General features: G+C 33.0%; 1 protein-coding gene across 6 annotated transcripts in view; it reads right to left on the bottom strand.

The window, feature by feature from the left end:
- FER (FER tyrosine kinase) overlaps window positions 1-19,254 on the bottom strand; it is a 411,880-nt gene that overhangs the window by 248,698 nt on the left and 143,928 nt on the right. Inside the window, exons 1-2 of one of the 6 annotated variants that reach the window (XM_037138617.2) lie at window positions 5,882-6,099; window positions 4,762-5,027 (exon numbers count right to left, since the gene is read on the bottom strand). The exons of the other annotated variants lie outside the window; for them this stretch is intronic. Coding sequence (XP_036994512.1) covers window positions 4,762-4,899 — 138 coding nt within the window. The 5' untranslated portion in view covers window positions 4,900-5,027; window positions 5,882-6,099. Of the gene's footprint in view, window positions 1-4,761; window positions 5,028-5,881; window positions 6,100-19,254 lie in introns of those variants that run through there. 6 annotated transcript variants of the gene reach the window in all.

The raw sequence follows: 19,254 nt of genomic DNA, 5'->3' as shown, positions 1-19,254 counted from the left end.
ACGGAATATTAGTAATTAATATATGTGCCATGAGAAGAGAAAGGTTAAAAGTCACTGCTCTGGGCACTCAGTGAGCACAGCCACCATGACCTCAGTCACCACCTGCCAGTGATTCACTCTACCCTGCTCACTTAAACCCACTAAAAATTGTACTTGCTTCTTTTATCCTAGGTAGAAAAATCTATAATAATTTATAAACTGGAAACATTAAAATCTAGCCAAAACCTGTTACATATTAATGTTTATATAAACTATTGACTAATCGTGGAGTTTAAATGCTATATACATATAATAAGTATCCTGTGTTAATTTAAATGATGCATAATAAATTTAAAATTGAGTAGATAATTATAATTTTAAAATGAGTAGCAGTTTTCCTACCATTTTTTATAACCATTTAAAAAAACACACACATGGTTTACTACTGGTTTCAAGTATTCTTAACTTTGAGATGAGGCCACACTCTACCACAACTTCTTAATCAACAGAACTTCTTCCTGTATTACTGTTCCCTTCATTCATACAGAGTTCATCATTAGCAAGTTACAAGTCTTCATTTCTCGGTGATTTCCCCCTTAGCCAAAGAAGCCCAATTCCTTAGGATGCTCATGTTTCTTATTTCTATTAACTTAAATGCAAAGGAAAAGCTAATCTTTCATTGGGTTATTGAAATAATGCAATAGATAAAACATGTAACCAAAGATTTCTGCAATTCTAGTAAATAGTATCTTGAATCATATGTAGATTACAGTTGGAAACATCTAGTAATGATGAAAATTGACTTGCAAGATCTAACTTTCTCTTGGTTCTGTTACCCCTTAGAATGGATTAGCAGTAATACATTCAGTAACAGAACAATCTATTTTTGTATGCTTATTTAGTTCAAGATGGAGAAAGAGAAGCTTTAAGGCAGCCCATGCTTTCCATAGAAACTACAAACAAAAAAAATAGACTGTGGGCTTTTATTAATTACTGCAGGACATATACCTTTGTATCATTAGGAATGAGGACATACTTTATGTGCTGTGCTATGACTCAGTAAAAAGGCTACAAGACATTTTATGTCCTTCCTTTTTCTCAAATTCCCTCAGGAATAACAAAATCTATACTTTGGGATATATTTTCATCAGACATTCAATGTTCTCATTCATCTGTAGATATGTTTCTTAATCATTATAAAGTTGATGTAAATAATGTTTTAAAGTCCATACGAAAACAGTGGGACAATGGTAACTGAACAACATTAAAAAACAAAGTAATCTATAAAGACCCCAGTCTAAAGTATTAACCTGTCATTTATACTTTAGGTTCATCTTATCATCCTGACTATGCTTTCTACCACTTCTACTACCTCTTATCCTATTCTTTAAGAAAAGGAAAAAATCGGTTTTAATAGATGTATATGTTTAAGGGAGATATCATAAAAAAATTATAGCATTCATTCATAACTAGAATAAATCTTCTGTCAGAAATTACTTAGGAAGTGAACACATAAAGCAATAATCTAAAACTGAAAAATTAGCAAGGACAATCTGAAATATGCACTAATACCTTCTTTTCTTCTAACACATCTAATAGCCCTTAACATCATTAAATCTGTTTTTGTCTTTATGAGAAAGATTGGCTTCAAAAAAACCCCAAGAACTCATCGATTTAACTATTTTCATATATACTGTTATAACATAACCAGATACTGAACTACTTTAACAAAACGTGTGGTACATTGTCAATCTATAGGTACAATTAATTCTTCCTATGAATTCAATCAGAACCTAGCAAGCTGGGGGAAGGGAGAATGCCATGCCTTCAAATTTCATATTTATATATCCTATATATACATATTTATAAGTACAAATTGTACATTTATAAATGCACAATTTATAAATGGTGCCAGCCAGATTTCCAAACATTAGAATGTACCATAATGTCTGCTGATATACTAAAATTCTTCTACCACAAGAAGACACAAAGTCCTGTGGTCTAGAAGCAATTAATTACTTTTCAAAATATATGAACAATGAAAATGGTAGTATATTTCAATATGCTGAGTCATATTTTTCTATTTTCATTAAAATTTTACTCTTTGAATCAAGATTGCATTCAGCTACACACGGTCAAAATACGTCTAAAAGTAACCTACACAAACAAGGTGTTGTTTCATGAAAGAAGCCTATAAAGCAAGCAGTCCAGAGCTGGTGGTACCAGTTGCTCAAGAGGGACAAAGGGACAAAGAGCTTTCTTTCATCTTAAAAGAAGTTACCTTGATGTCAATTTGCTTACCATCTACCATCCCTCAGTCAATACTATTTTTGGACTGATTAACACCAAAACTAAGGTTTTGGATGGGTCTTCCATTTGAATAGTAAAGTTGATCCAAATGGCTAGAGGTATAAAAAGAGCGAACCAGAAAACACGTTCTTTGATAAATGAAGAGGAATGAACAGAAGTATGAAAGAGGTAAAGGAGTAAATATAGTAGGACTCAATTCCAAAGGTTTGAAACCACAGATGCTTTCATGTAAGGGTGAAGGAATAATAAAGGCAGCATGGGGACCACTTCTAAATGCTGTGATACGGGATATGGCAGAATGAGTAATACATTCTTGAAAAGGAAGTTTGCTTACCAGAATAAAATTCCAGAGGGCACAATGAACTTTTGAGATGAACAGCTGTATTAGGATGCTTTGGAAAAGTGAAAATACAGTAAAGCCTGGATCTGCAATGTACAATACAGAATTAAAATGACATACTACTTGAAGGAGAGAGCAGGTAGCTAGCAACAGCAACGAGGCAGGGAGTGGGGGCTGTGGGTCACCAGAAGAAGACAAACTAGGCCTGGACCTGGTCCAATTTCCAGAGGAATCTAAGTTTCTGGTAAAAGAGAAGGCTCCTGTCTAAAATTAGCCCTCATGAGTTGATATGTAACTTATGGTGATAAGGATTTGCTGGTAACATCATAAAGTAGTATCAGACAGTAAAAACAAAAGAAGTCAGGACATCCCTATGAACAGAGGATAAGCACTGACCCCGTAAGAACACAAAACCCTCCTTTGATCAATTCTGGGATGGAATCACCACACAAGCTAAAGTGTGAATCTGAAAATGTGTGTGCTGAGTAAGTGTAGTAACATCTGACTAAACATACTGACAATGATAGATGTTTAACTAATTAAAGTATATTTATAGATTTATCCTGAATCTAAAAAAAACTCATTACATTTAAATGAGCATTATCTAATAACCAAAGATCAATCATCATAGTTATGGGTGGAAGATCACAGGTATAAGAGTTCAATAAGCATTTACTGTTGTTGTTTTAAAATTTTAAGATAGTGTACATTCCCATATTTAATATATTCCTGACTATGGTCACTGATCACCAGCAACACCAGCAACATATCTTATTTACTATAGGATAAGAATAGTGTAGAATAATGTAGAAATTAACATATAATGACATAACATATAATTAAATTTTAATCTTTTCTATCTTGAAAACATGTAGTAGAGCTGATACCAAAAAAAGAAACATGAATGAAAACTAAGAAAATTAAAAACAATTTCAAAAACAAGAAATAAAGAGCATAAAATTACTTTATTATACCTCATCATTTTTTTCAAAACAAGTATATAAATACAGAACAATATCAAGTAAAGATCATAAAAAACATAATCGGAAAATGGAGAGTGAAACAAGAGTATTTTTAAAGCTACAGAAAATTAGAATTATACAGGTCACTAGCTAGCTTTGTCTATTAATAATTATCTTGGGTTCCAGAGACATAATTATACATAAAATGCTAGATTGGACAAGATGATACCAATGGATTCCACATCCTCTAAAATTGTTATGACTCTAAAAATCAAGATAACACAAAACTTACAAATATAAGAAATAATTTTAAGCTTTTAAGCTTATGAATAGTACTTTACAACAGGACTAATACTTAGAATACCACAACTTAAATATTTAATTCAGCAATATTAAAACACACATTTATGTCTTTTACAACTCTCTTCAAATATAAAAATGTGTATGAAGATGTATAATCATTGAATATTCTGTTTTTTTCATTTGCCATTCTTATTTGAAAGCTAGAATTTGTTTTTCCTAATATAATCTGAAAGAATTTAAAAGAACAATAGCTTAAAATACAGGGGCCTTAATTAAGGGACTTGGAGGATGCAGATGATTAAGTTTAAACTGTAAAAACACAACCTAGGTTACCAAATTAAACCAAAGAAGTGATTATAGTATTAATATTAAACAGTATATATCATAATAAAAAGCTTTATCAGATATTATTAAGAAAATATTATTTTCCCTAGCTGACAGAAATGGAATATAAGGTAACACTGGGCTCATCAGCCAGTAAAGAAACTGAAATTTGGAGAGCAACATCTTAATACCATCACAGATCTTACACTGAGCAATCCTTCTCAGATATCTCACAAAACTGCATTCATTTCCCTTCCATGTTTTGGAATAGTAAAAGGCACATATTTGTCTCAAATCTAAGAGGTGAATCAAGGAAAAAAAATAGAATAAAATAAAGTACAAATGGAAAACAAGCCACATTCAGTGGGCTTGGCTTGCTGTCTGAGTGATGATATTCCCTCAAAAGAACTGTGTCTACTGTCAGACTCAGAAGAAAAAGTAGTCTTCCCATTTGAAACAACAGCGTGAAACAGATGATCTTCTCGACTCTTCACTCATTCCTGGGTCCTGACTAACAGGGCCAGAGACAGCCTTCCCCCTTACCTTATCTCTTCTTTTTCCTGATGTGGAAGGAACAGAAACCTCAGAGCTGTAATTTGCAGCACACACTTTACAGTATTTGGAGTCAGAACTAGATTCCGATTTACTCCCACAAGATGAACATGTCTTTTTCTTCTCCATCTCAAATCTCAGCCAAGTGCTGGCAATGGTAGGCCCACAGAAGACAATTTGTCCATAGACTTCCTCTTTGAGCCAAAGCCAGCTAGAGAGGACACAGATCTGAATCTCCTGTTTGACACTATCTCCCCCTGTTGGCATGGAAGTGTACAACTCAGTTCCAGTAAAAGGAACTGCCATATCCAACAAATGTTATTGGTTAATCCAGTAATAAAGAAAAACACGCTCATGCATTAAGTGAAGACCAATCATGTTTTTTAAAAAGTCTATTTTCCAATTGATTTCTTAAATAAAATAACTTGCTTTTCTCCCCTATAGACCTGTAGAAGTCTTCTACTTTAGGAACTTGGGCTTGATGTCTCTGAGAACAGACCAGACTTTCAAGTATTTTTTGAAACAAAAAATTTTGCAAACTCCTGTGCTACAAAGCTTTTCTTAAACCAGGACCTTTAAATTAATTTTACCGAGGTATAACTCTCCAATGTCTTAAATTCTTCAGATTCAAAGAAAAAGCATCTAGATTATGCACAAATGGTCTTTAAGGTCTCAATAAAAAAATTTTTTTAATTTCCTTGCAGCAAGAATATGTTGAATTTAACAACATACAATGAGAAGCAATAGAGTGCTTGGGGTACTTAAAACCATAAATGTTTAATCTGAAAATAAGGCTTATATTTTGATAATTTGTTCTATAATTAATTGCTATGTAAATCCTTGGTTTATTCATCTTATTTTTTTTTAAAGATACTATGCAACCACTAAGTGCCAGATATATTTGGGTACTATGTATAATAGTCTTTAAAACAGATCAAAGTTCAAGAAACTTATGGAAACAAATAAGAAAAACAGAAATCAACTGAGACCTACTACACACAATTCTTACTCAATGAAACTTTCCTGAGCCACGATTCTGACATAATATCTCCTCCTTTAAACCCTTTGCCCCCTTTTCCAATTCAATCCACTTAAAAAAATTAAGACTTACCTCTTTGCAAAATTTCCTATTTCTCCCATTTTAATTTTGTTGTCCTTAATAACCATTCATCTTTATATCATGCCTACCAGGGAAAAGCCTCCCTTTATATCGAGAATAATTTTATAAACTGATACATCTAATAAATATTAATAGACAACATGGGGTGGAAGGCTTCTTATGAGTCAGGCATTGCTGTAAACATTTTAGGTAGATTATCTCATTTCATACCCCAAAATAACCCTATGAGACAGATTCTTGTGCAAGCAATAGTTTACACATGAGAAAACTGAGGCACATAATGTTTAACTAACTTGCCATGGTTATGTGGCCAATTATTGGCTAACCCACAATTCAAATCCGAGCAACTGCTTTCCAGAATCAATGCAATTAACTATTATCCAATTCTTCTTGTGGTTAGATCCCTGCTCTACCTCACCAAAATTACTCTCTCACCAAAGGGAATCAAAGAATGTATTAGCAATTTATTAGTCGTTTTGTTATTGTCTGTTACATTAAAAAATAATGTATATTGATTCTCAATATTCTTTCCTTTGATCTTATTTTTCCCTGTATCATTGAAAAAATATTATTTGGATTTTTACATCTATATAAATTTACTTATAGTTTCCTATTTTGATCTTTTATTTCCTGAATGGTTTTATCAATTTATTCTTTCAATATTCATTTACCATTTACTAGGTGCCTGGCATATAAATTCACAGGCTCATAAAATTATAGAACTTTAAATCCGGAAATAATCTTGGAGATAAAATGAATCAAAATTAATGTTTACAGTCAAGGAATACAAAATCAAGAGAAGTTAGATTTCTTGCTTCTTGGTCTAGTCCAGAGAAAAACTAATTCAGATATTTCTCCTATGATCAGCTGTGCCTACTGGTTTTGCTCCTCACAACTGGAAAACTTGGTATCATCTAGAAACCTCACTAGGCAGTCTTCCAGATCACTTATAAAGATAATAAACACAGCAGCTGTTGTATTAATGTCCTTGGGCTTCTATAACAAAGTACCACAAACTGGGTGGCTTAAGACAACAGAAATCTATTTTCTCATAGTTCTGGAAGCTAGGAGTCTGAAATCAAGCTGTTGGAGGGCCATGCTCCCTCCAAGCCTGCTATGGGAGGATTCTTCTTTATCTCATGGCTTCTCCCAGTTCCAGGTAACCTTTGGCTAGTGGCAGCATAAATCAAATCTCTGCCTGTCTTCACATGGCTGCTCTCCTTTCTTAAAAAAACACAAGTTATATTGGATTAAAGCCTATCCCCGTGATTTGCAAACTTTTTCATCTCATGGCACACGCAAAGTAATCGCTAGAATTCTGCACACCAAAAAAATACATTTTTTTTGCCAATTTGAAGAAAAAATAGGTATAATTTTGATTCATTCACATGGGATGGCTATTGTTGTGCTGGCTGTTATTTTTTATTGGACAAATCTAAAGGAAAAGAGGTCAGTGCCCATGACTAAATAATTATGTATTGCATGTTTTAAAAATTCTTGCAGGACACCGGTTGAAAATTGCTGAACTATCCTAATGACTTCATCTTAACTTGGTTACATCTATAGACTGTTTCTAAATAAGACCATATTCACAAGCACTGAGTATTAAGGTTTCAACAAGCCTTGGGAAGGGGGAATTCAATCCATAACAGATATAATCTTTAATTTCTGAGGTCTTTATATTCTTTCAGTTAAATAAATATATATTTATTCCTACCCTTTGATTTCTGATTTTTAAACCAATTCTTGGGACATACTAAAAGCATATTTCCCATCCAATAGTGAGTTAATGTTTAAAATCTTTTGTAAAAAACATTGGCAAAGTCTTTTCTAAAACCTAAATAGATTGTGTTCTATACTCTATTACCTTCACATAAAAAAAGCTGTAGGAATAATCAGTGAGGTGCCATCTATTCCTTAAAAATGTTCCCTTTCCCCTAGAAATGTTCCCTTATTAGGAATTCTAAGAGTTTGTCCAATATTCAAAAAGTATTTACTGAACATCTTTTTTGTGCCAAGTACTGCTGAAAGCCAAGGAAATAGTTGTAAACATAAGATCCTGTCTTCTTAAAGCTACAGTTTGGAGGGCTAGTGGGGATTATAGGGGAAAAAATAGATACTAAAAATATACATATATATATACACAAACAAATATCACAATTAAATGAGTTAATACATATAAATACACATATTATAGTATTTAATGCAAAGAAATGCTTAGAATAAATGTATCACACAGTAAGTGTTAGCCAACAAAACAGTACTAGTAGTAGTAGAAAAGATACTAGGAGTAAGTGTTATTTAAGAAATAAAAGGAGGCTACAAGATAAATAATATTGGCAGCGACAGAGGGAGAATAAGAGAACCCATTATAGCTAGAGTAGTTATAAAGATAACTCAATGGAGTGACATTTGAGCTGAAATGATGAAAAGAAGGCAGTTAGTGCTATGAAGAACTGGGAAAGGAGTATTTATTAGACAGGAAACAGAAAGGTCCTGAGATGAGAAGCTTGGCGTGCTCAAAGGGCAATAAGATTAGAAAGGCCAGACTGTGGTAGATGAGGAGTGGTGCACTATGCTGGAGAGAGGAGGGCAGGGACAAGATCATGCAGTTGGAGTTATGACAAGGAACTGTATCTAGTTACACATAGGGATGCCGCTGGACAGTCATAAGCAGGATATATACAAGATCACAGTGAGATGACTCTCATTACTGCACAGCAAATGAAATGTAGGGAGGGCAAGGGAGCAAACCGGTAGTCGGACTAGAGTAGTCCAGGTCACAATTTATTGTATGTTTTATTAGGATAATCACAGTGAAGATGCTGACAAGTGGTCAGACTGGGGATGTATTTTAGAAGTAGCACAAAGAGAACTTGTTGATGGAGTAGAAGTGAGATTTGAGAAAGTGTGAACACAAATTGATTTATAAGATTTTCACTTGAAATCTGACTAAAGGTGGTATCATTTACTAAGAAGTGGAATACTGTGAGAGCAGCAGATTTGACAAATTTGAGATTATCAGTCCAATTACTGAAGGAAATCATCAAATTCTAAGCCAGTCTTTAAAAATGAAGTTCACTTTAAGTGTCTTATTCATATACCTTATATATACCAGATAATACAAAGAACTTAAAAGGGTACAAATGACTAAAGCATTACTTTTACCTACTGAAGAACTCTGTTACAGGGGGATAACTTTTGGTAGGCGTGTTAAAAATACAAAAACTTCACATAAAAATTTCAAAACTATGTGCATTTAATTAATTTATTTATTTATTTATTCATTATTGTTCAAGTACAGTTGTCTCTGTTTCTCCCTCCCCCACCCCAGTACTCCCCACCTCCCTCCTCTGCTTCCACCCCTCCTTGGTTTTGTCCCTGTGTCCTTTATAGTTGCTCCAGAAAACCCTTCCCCCTTTCCCCCATTATCTCCTCCCACTTCCCCTCTGGTTACTGTCGGTTTGTTCTTAATTTCAATGTCTCTGGTTATATTTCTAAAACACAGGTGAAAAAAAATCTCAATTCCAGAAATTTGGTTTCTCTGACACTGAGCTCCACCTGCTGGTAATTTCTTAACTTTAAGACTTACACTATGAAAAATAATTTAAATATGTTAAAGTGAAATATAGCCTCAAACAAAAATGTAGTGAAAAGCCATATTTAGGAGACATCATTGTAACTTCTTCTTTCTTTATAGTTACCATTTATTGAGTTTAGCTATATGCCAGAAATTTTAGTAAACATATTTACAAACATTACACCTCATTAATTTTCAAAATAATTCCATGAGGTTTCTATGAATTACTCCGTATTTTATCAACAAGAAAATTTATCTTAGAGTGGTTGTATGACTTTCCCTACAGTCATATATTTAATAGCATAGAGAGGATTTCAATGAAGTTTTCTCTGCCAGTCTGTTGGCTTAGCAAACAGGTGACACTGCCAGACAGATTTTAAACTATAGTGTCACAAAATTTTGAATTTGAATCTACTGCTCTGATTATGATCAAATTCCCTGACCTCCTCAAGTTTCCATGTTCTCATCCAAAAGGTAGGAATAACATTTTTCTTGCAGGACTGTTTGCCAGTAATAATATTTTATATATAAGGAGTCTGTCACAAATAATGCCCCTTTTTTACTACAAAATCATAACCATGTAATTCTGTAATAAAACATCACACTAAAGCACGCACCATATTCAATTTTAGGTGAAAATTTCAAATTAAAACTATAAATTATTACACCCATATTACTACCCTACCAACCACACTCAAGCAGGAGTTACTTCTGCTAGACCCTGTGTATATATATTTACCTATAAATACATTTATATATAAATACATTTATTAGCACACCACCAATTAGTTTCTTTTAATAATTCTCCTTAAATAACATATTAGAGCAACCTAACACATGTGGCTTTACACTGCCTTATATTAGTGGATCAAAGTAACTGTCTCCTAAAAATAAACTTTTGGGAAATTGTAAATTTTAAGAGGCACTATTTCTTCAGAAAAATCCTCCCCGCAAAATGCTGAACATGTTTCAGACAATAGCTAGGTTTTCAGCACTCTTTACTTAGCTTTAAAATATGTAGAGTGATTATGCATAAAGTCAACAAAAACATCTACAAAGTGAAATTAAGAATAACCAGGTAGAAAATATTAAGACATCGGTAAGTATGGTAATATATCAGAGCAAAAGTTAAAGTTTAACAATGACAAATTCCCTTTAATTATCGGTAATATTTCTTAATCCTAACAAGGGGTAAGCTTTGAATAATTTGTGAGGGTTATACTTTTACAAATATATAAAATTTATTTTCATATATATTTCCAATAATTTTCAAAGAAAATATAGGTCTTCAAAATGTTTTTACATCAGTTAATGAATTTACTGATAAATTCTTCTACTCTTACATATCCACCTTCAAATAAGTACATAATACCTGCAGTAGAGAACTCTTCCCAGGTAATACATACAATTATCCATTCCATATATAAATTGCAGCTAAAAAATGGTATTAAGAGAGAATTGCTAAAGGCACATTCTGCTCATCCATTAGTCCAAGTATAGATTATATTGTTGGATAAAATCAATTCATAGACAGCTGCATTCTTAGACCTTCACAGAACTGACTTTGGTGTGTACCCTGCACTTCAGTGAAGGATTCTAGACTCTGCAAGAGACAGCCTTTGAACCATCCTGCATTAGCTATAGTGATATTGTCAAGGGCACTCTCATCACAAAAGTCCATTATAAAGCCTCTAGTAGGAAATTCTATTGGCACTAAATACAGTGGAGAGCTTTGCTTCTCCTGCAATGGAACATGCTTTCTTTTATTTAATAGTAAATGTTACACGATTTTATCTCCCTTTTCATTTTGGCCTTTGGGAAGCTTAGAGACAAAAAAATATAATAATAGCTCTAGTGTAGTAACTATACATGCTATGATCTACATGGTTTTCCCCTCAGTCTTGATATCCTATTACAACCTCTATTCTTTCCCCTTCTGATTTTATTTTCTATCTATATTTTGCTGAATTTTGTTATTATTAGCTACCTCAAATACTTTGGGGACTAAGGCAGGACATAAATTAATGAGTAAATAAACACAGCATATAAACTAGCAAATACTACATCTATACTAAAAGCCTTGCAATGTGAGGTTTACAGATTCCCAGACCTAACAGTCTTTTTGTTGAGTGATTTAAAATGAAAGTCTGCTTACCTAGAGTTGGTAACAACATGCTCCCTGACATCTTCGGACCCCAGCACGGTCATTCTACTGGGCCGGCTTCCTTAGAAGTGATAGAGCTGAAGGTTCAAGCATCAGCTCTTTCCCTACTTTCTACCAATCAGTTGAAAGACTCTACAGAAAACTGGAAGAACACTTGTGTTCTCTGGTGTTTTAGCTTCTAATTCCAAATCACACTGTACAGTTGCTCAGCAAGAAGTCAAAGCTGGCTGTGACTTTATGACACTGGGATATGGGAAAGAGGCAACATTCCTGAAAAACACTCAAGAAGCCTATACAGAATGGCAGACAAAAATTGTTAGGCTTTCAAATTCCTACAGAGAACAAAAATATCAGTGTTTTTCACAGTATGACTAGTTCATGTTTGTTTTACTTCTCATATACCAAATATCTTAAGTATCTGCACAAATTACTCCATCACCTTAAAAAACTGGTGTACCTTTCAAAATAGATACAATTATAATTTAATTCCCCAGCATGATTTTCAAAATTATAATAAGCAACCACTACATTAAAATGAGACCTCTAAATTGTATGTTGTCATCAAATGCTAGAAAGTACATAGGTACTAATTTCTCTTGGTGAGTTAAGCAGCTAGTGAAAAGTCAGAATCAATATGTTTGTATAGCATATCTATATCATTAAAATGTTCTTTAAAATACAAAAGAGAAACCTCATGGATTTCCATCATTATCAAGAGACTGGGGAAAAAAACCTTTCTGATTAAACACATTTTTAATACACTAAGATAATCTTTAAATAAAAGATAATTAAACAAAATACTCATTGTATCATCCTAGAAATTGCTACCTGATCAAAATGTAGAACCCCATGTTCAATTAATTGTTATTAGTTTTTTTAAAGATTTTATTTTTAGAGAGAGGGGAAAAGATGAAGAGAGGAAGAGAAGCATGGGTTCAAGAGAGGAACATCCACTCGCTGCCTATCATACGCACCCCATCCAGGGACTGAACCCGCATCCCAGGCATGTGCTGGCTGGGAATAGAATACAGACCTTTCGCTTTATAGGATGATGCCCAACCAACTGAGCTACACTGGTCTGGGGTAATTATTCTTAGTTTTAAATTCAGAAATTAAATCCTTAAAAACACAATCAAATATAATATGAAATTGATTGCAGTTACAGAAAACACCTACATAACTCTATTACGCACAAAGGGAAGATGAAAAAGGAAGAGTACGAGTTTTCAAGATGGTTTGAATTTCTTCTTATAACATTCAACCATGAGTGAACATGATAGAGTTATCTATCTAGCAGTTTTCTTTTCTAATAATACTTCTGCACTGGAGACTAATAAATGGCAAAGACTATGAATACTTTATGTCATAAAATTGAAAAATGCTTACAATATTAAAAAGTAATTATTATAGGTGTCTATAATAACTAACACTGCTAACATAAATTATATCTAAATACTCATGGCATTACTAATATTGAAGCAACTGTAAACTGCTTCAGTATTAGCAAATTGAAGTAACTGTACATATAATGCAAGTCTATATTCATCCATACCCTAGCCCCACAAATACTACAATAAATTATATTTCAGATTTCTGTTCAGAGGGATAAATTATTAGGATAAACACCAAAATTTTCCATTTTACTTTTTCTTATTAAGTAACATCCAATAAAAACCTTTCAGAATCAATAACTTAATCTGATGATAATCAAATAATTAGATAAAAACAAATTTTCTTAAAGAATTATATTTGGCCCTTGACCTAAAACTATCTGAACTACAAATTGTATCCATGTATTAGATTTCACTGAAATATAAAGCAAAAGTTTTGACACTCCTAAGTTAGCCTGAATCAATAAATACTAATTTACTTTAAATTCACATACTCACTTCTGATATCTTTTTCCTATCTCTCTTCTGATTTAATTTTACCTACCTTCTTGTTTCTGTATTTTATTTTCTCTACTGTCCTTTACCTTTCATCTTTTTTACCTTTCTTTATTTTTCTTCCTCCCACACCTGTTTCTCCTGCTATCTTTCTTCTGTCTTTCCCTTATCATATCTCCCATTTTTTCCTCTTTCTTGATTCTTAATAATGACCTTAGAGGCAAAGAGCTAGGAAGAAAGAAAAAAATTCCCTCCAAACCCAAATCCTAATTAGTACCACATAGTTTTATTCTCTGACCAAAAACACAAAAGACTTTTGTGGGATAAGAACAGTGTTCTCATTTCATAAAGATTGTTATCTAATAGGGAGAAAAAGAGACAAGAACTATTTAAACTGCCAGAGTTTCAGAATGTGACTATGTGAAACAGCTAAGATTTTAATGACTCGTAAATTATCTAAACTTCTCAAAAGACAACTAAAGCTTTTTTTTTATTTAAAGATTTTATTTATTTATTTTTAGAGAGAGGGGATGGGCAGAAGAGAGGAAGAGAAACATCAGTGTGTGGCTCCCCTCACATACCCACTATTGGGGACCTGGTGTGCAACCCAAGCATGTGCCCTGACTGGGAATCAAATCAGTGACCCTTTGGTTTGCAGGCTGGCACTGAATCCACTGAGCCATACCAGCCAGGGCTTAAAGCTTTTTCTTACCAACTGAATTCCACTTGGCTCAGCCTCACCACACCTAGCAATCCCGTTCTTAGTTCTTTGGTCACTGATTTCCAAAACAAGCCATCATTCATAGTCCCCATACTACTTCATTTCAGCTACCTCCCACGTTACCTGCCCCCGACATATCCTCCTTGCAGGTGGAAACAACTAAGCCCAGTCTTTTCCACCTGCAGCCTCCCAGCATTTCTGGTTATAGTACAGAAAAGAAGTCAGACTGAGAATTTAGGTTCAAGTCACAGAGTTTTCATTTAACATCCATGGGTTTACTGTCCCATTTGATCCTCTTTCAAAAATATTTGCGAAGCATGCCTTGTGTTCTAGGGTAAGAACCAAGAATAATGTATTATCTTCAGGAAGTCCATAATCTAGTAATTTGAAAAGACTGTGATGGATGAACACCACAGAGTGCCTGGTGGGACACAGAAAATAATTATAAGAGATGAGATATTTGTAACAATAGCATAAATGAAGCAGAGGCATTTTCATTCTCAATGCTCTCATCTACTGGTCTCTCAGACATGCTCCATCTATTAAGGTGTTTGCAAGTGGTTTGTGATTTATTTTTTTCCAGCTGAATCCCTAACATTATCATGGCTGATTTTTATACCCAAGGCATCAGAGTTCCTTGGATATCTTCATCTCCAAAAATGCTCATTCATGCTCAACTTTAGCATCAAATCTGCCATTCATAACCTGGGACTAACCAGTCAGAATTGCTTCATTTGAAAATTTCAGACCACACTCAGTAGCTTCTTATAAACCTCTTACTAATTTACTCCAACTACACTTGATCCTTCAATTACATTGGTACACGCAGCCCTAAACTATTCCAAGATTATTCTCCCAGGCATGCACTCTTTATATCTTCCTTTCTTTCTCTTTTTTTTCTCCTTCTTCTACAGGGAAATATAATCAGCTTTGTTCTTATCTGGAGGCCATAGTAGTTGATGATAGACAAGTTAAATAACTTATTATTTTCTAATTGCATTTTTAGTCATTATTTTCATTACTATTGGGAATTAATTTTTTCATGTTTTTATTAAAGTTTATACTCCCTCTAATTATAAATTCTTTATTCATGTTCTTTGCCCACTTTTAATTGGTGCATTTTTTAATAATTTGGATGATTTGTTTAAATATTTAAAAACATTAATCCCTTGTCATAAACACAACACATATTATTCCCAGATTTTATTCTTCAATTTAATGGTTTTCCAACATAAAATATTATTCATTTATATTTTCTTTAGTTGTTTTGCAGCTGTATTTTTATATTTGTGTAATAAATCTGAAATTTATTTTATGTGGCATAAGATTAAGATATAAATGGATATTTATCAAATATATAAAATAATCCTTTGTTTTCATTAAAATTTTTATATTCTTATATTAAGATTATATTTATACACACACACAGAGAGCGAAGGGAGAGGGAGGGGAGAGACAGACAGGGAGAGAGAGAAAATGAATGCTAGTTTCTTTGGCTTTAGTATACCAACATTCTGGGTTCTTAACTACACTGTTTTAAACAACATAAGCTTCAAGCTGCTCAAATGTTAGGTTTCTAACATTATCAATGACAATATAAATTCCAGTTTCAAAATGAACGCAGGTAAAAAAATCTGAAAAGTTATTTATATTATTGTAGTCCTCTCATCACCTGCCACATAAATATATAATAGTGTAACTGATTTTTTTTATTGAGTTGTATCTCCTTCCAAGGATGAAATAATTTTTTAAGCAATTTTGAGAACTTATCTGAAAGAATTAGCCTCTGTTCTAAAATAAAACGTTTCTGGCCCAGGCTGGTGTGGCTCAGTGAACTGAGTGCTGGCCTGTGAACCAAGGGATCACAGGTTCGATTCCCAGGCAGGGCACATGCCTGGGTTGCAGGCCAGGTCCTCAGTAGGGGGAATGCAAAAGGCAGCCACACACTGATGTTTCTCTTCCTCTCTTCCTCCCTTCCCCTCTCTCTAAAAATAAATAACACCTTTAATAAAATAAGAGGTCTCTGGATATATTCTGACAGAGAAAACTTTTCCTTAGTCTAAGATCTTATCATTCACCTGAGATTTGAATGGTAAACCAATTACTTTAAAAATTAACAGTTGGGTCAATCTTTTAAAATATTAACACTAGGAAATAATTGTCTTCAGAATACTATAATAAAAAAAATTTATTAGGATTTAAAATTCTTTCATTAGCAACCAAATGAATATTGCCTATTCACTTTATGAAACCTTTCAATTAAAGAAATTAATATATCATAAAAATAATTTTCCAAATTCAAGACAAAAGACTAGAGATAAAAATATATAAATCTTCTCTTCATTCAAGGTCAAATATCTACCCACAAGTCAAGCCAAAAGATAAAAGCATTTCACAATTCAGTTTTATAGAAAAATTAGTTTATGAATTAGAAAGGCTAGAATAACTTCTAACTGAAAAAAATTATAAAGGAATATCCTGAACATATCAGGCAATGGTTTATATGCCAAATAGTTGCTTTTTCAGTGATTTATTTTAACTGGAGTAAGAAACAAAAACAAAACTATGTAAAAGATATATTCATTTATTAATACAAAATTTTAGCACTGGAGTAAGAAACAAAAACAAAACTATGTAAAAGATATATTCATTTATTAATACAAAATTTTAGCAATCTCATTATTCATATTATGAAAAAGTAGCCATGTATCTAAATATCTTTTGTCCTTCTTCAGATTGATTATATTTCTCCTATGTCTTTTCAAATACTGTATCTGTACAAACCTACAATTTAATAATCTCAAGGGTTTTTTTTAACCTTATTAACATAGAATAAATGCCCATTAACTATCAGTTAACAGTTAATCCACAGGGAAGAAATCTAATTAGTGTGTAAATAATAATGATTTCCCTGGAAATCTAATTAGTGTGTAAATAATAATAAAATTGTTAACAAGTTAAAATGCTTTATTATATTTAATATTTTTGAGAGAATTACATGACTCACTGAACTTCTCTGCTTTCATTTTCCATCTATATCTTGAGTGGTATTCCAGTATTACCAATTTCCTTAGAACTGTAGATTTGGAATTCATCAATTAATAGTTAAATCATGATTGATAGAAGAAAAATAATTCAAACAGATACAAAGAAAAGAAAAGGACTGAAGGTCAAGGTCTGAGGGCTAAAGTTTGAGGAGTATTAATGATTAATTTTACCACAGCACTTAACTGTGGTGTTTTCTTGCTAATCAATTGTTTTTGTGCTTTTTTAATGCAGTTTTTTTTATTTTAATTGTTGTTCAAGTAGTTTTCTGTCTTTTACTCCCATCCCACCCCCCCAGTTTTTGTCCACATGTCTCTTATACTTGGCTCCCGTAAACCCTTCCCCCTTTCCCCTCTCCCCTCTGGACACTGTCAGCCTGTTCTCTATTTCAGTGTCCTTGGTTATATTTTGCTTGTTTGATTGTTTTGTTGTTTAGGTTCCTATTAAAGGTGAGATCATGTGGTATTCATGTTTCACTACCTGGCTTATTTTGCTTAGCATAATGCTTTCCAGTTCCATCCATGCTGTTGCAAAGGGTAGGAGCTCCTTCTTTCTTTCTGCTGCATAGAATTCCATTGTGTAAATGTACCAGAGTTTTCTGATCCATTCATTTACTGATGGGTACCTAGGTTGCTTCCAGCACTTGGCTATTGTAAATTGTGCTGCTATGAACATTGGGGTACATGGGTTCTTCTTAATCAATTGCACTTTTCTCCCTGCTGAATGCAAATCTATGAGTACAGAGACTGTGCCTATTATTCCAGGATGTCTCCATCCATGGCACACAATAGCCATAGAAGTCGGTTAATTGTATTTATAAGGCAGAGGAGCAAAGAGGAGAAATGGAAACCAGAGGCAGAAGAGGCAGAAGAGGAAACAAATGGAGAGGAGAGGGGAGAGAAAAGGGACAAAAGCCAAATGTGTACAAAGTACCTTCCTAAGGATATACCTGGGGCTCAATAATGTGACTTTGCCCTTGCATTCATTCATTTAGTCCTGATAACAATCCTGTGAGGTACATATTACCACATTTTATAGGTGAAGGAAAAAAATCACCTAAAGGCAGAATGATTTGACTCAAATTCCCACATGTTCTCCACCCCACCCTGCTACAAAAAAGAGAGCATTTAAATAATACTGGCAGAAAGGGATCAATAGGATATAAAGAAGAACAGGCTTCAACTGAATAAATAAATAAAATAACAGTAGGACAAAATTAAAAACAAGGAGATTATTTTTAAAAGGCAATATGAATACTAAAATCTACTAATTAAATTGTCCACAACTGAAAACTTAGAAGAAAAATGTTTTTTAGAAATGAATAATCATAATCTACTAGCATTTAAAATTTTTTTCTTCCACTCAAACTATAAAAGAAACTGGCATTAAAATAATGTGATTGTAAGTAATATTTTATGTAACAACTGCTTTGTACAAAATTTTAAATACAAATTTTGATACCGTAAGAGAAGAAAACAGCGAGTTTTGCGTAGTTAAATTACCCTAAAAATTTCCCTGAAAAATTTGTTGGTCAACTCTATTGCAGTCGGCAATACATAAGTCATAAGTTACTTTTATAATATTTGGTTTAAAAGTATTTTAATATATTATGGTAAAGGACAACAAATATTTGATACTCAAATATAGAGTAGATTCCAAACATACCTATAATCTAAAAATTAATAACATACATTTAAAAATATTTATATTTAATGAAAAGAATATCAAGAGTAAGCAATAAAGATTAGCAAAGAAATAAGCACACATATAAAATCATTATCATCTCTGTGATAATCAAATATAAGCTGTATAAAAGACAATAATAGTTTACTAAATGGCAGGCACTGTTCTATGCGCTTTAAATGTGCAAACTTAATCATTCCTAACAGCAAGCCCAAGAATGTTCCATTCTAATGCATTCAGTACTTCTAGAAGGTTACCTCTGAGGTAGGCAACTGAGGGACTAAG

This window comes from Artibeus jamaicensis, unplaced genomic scaffold, assembly GCF_021234435.1.
Source record: "Artibeus jamaicensis isolate MK-2021 breed Jamaican fruit bat unplaced genomic scaffold, CSHL_Jam_final contig_402, whole genome shotgun sequence".
Lineage (NCBI taxonomy): Eukaryota > Metazoa > Chordata > Mammalia > Chiroptera > Phyllostomidae > Artibeus > Artibeus jamaicensis.
The sequence above is the reverse complement of the archived record's forward strand: the minus strand, read 5'-3'. Positions and strand labels throughout refer to the sequence as shown.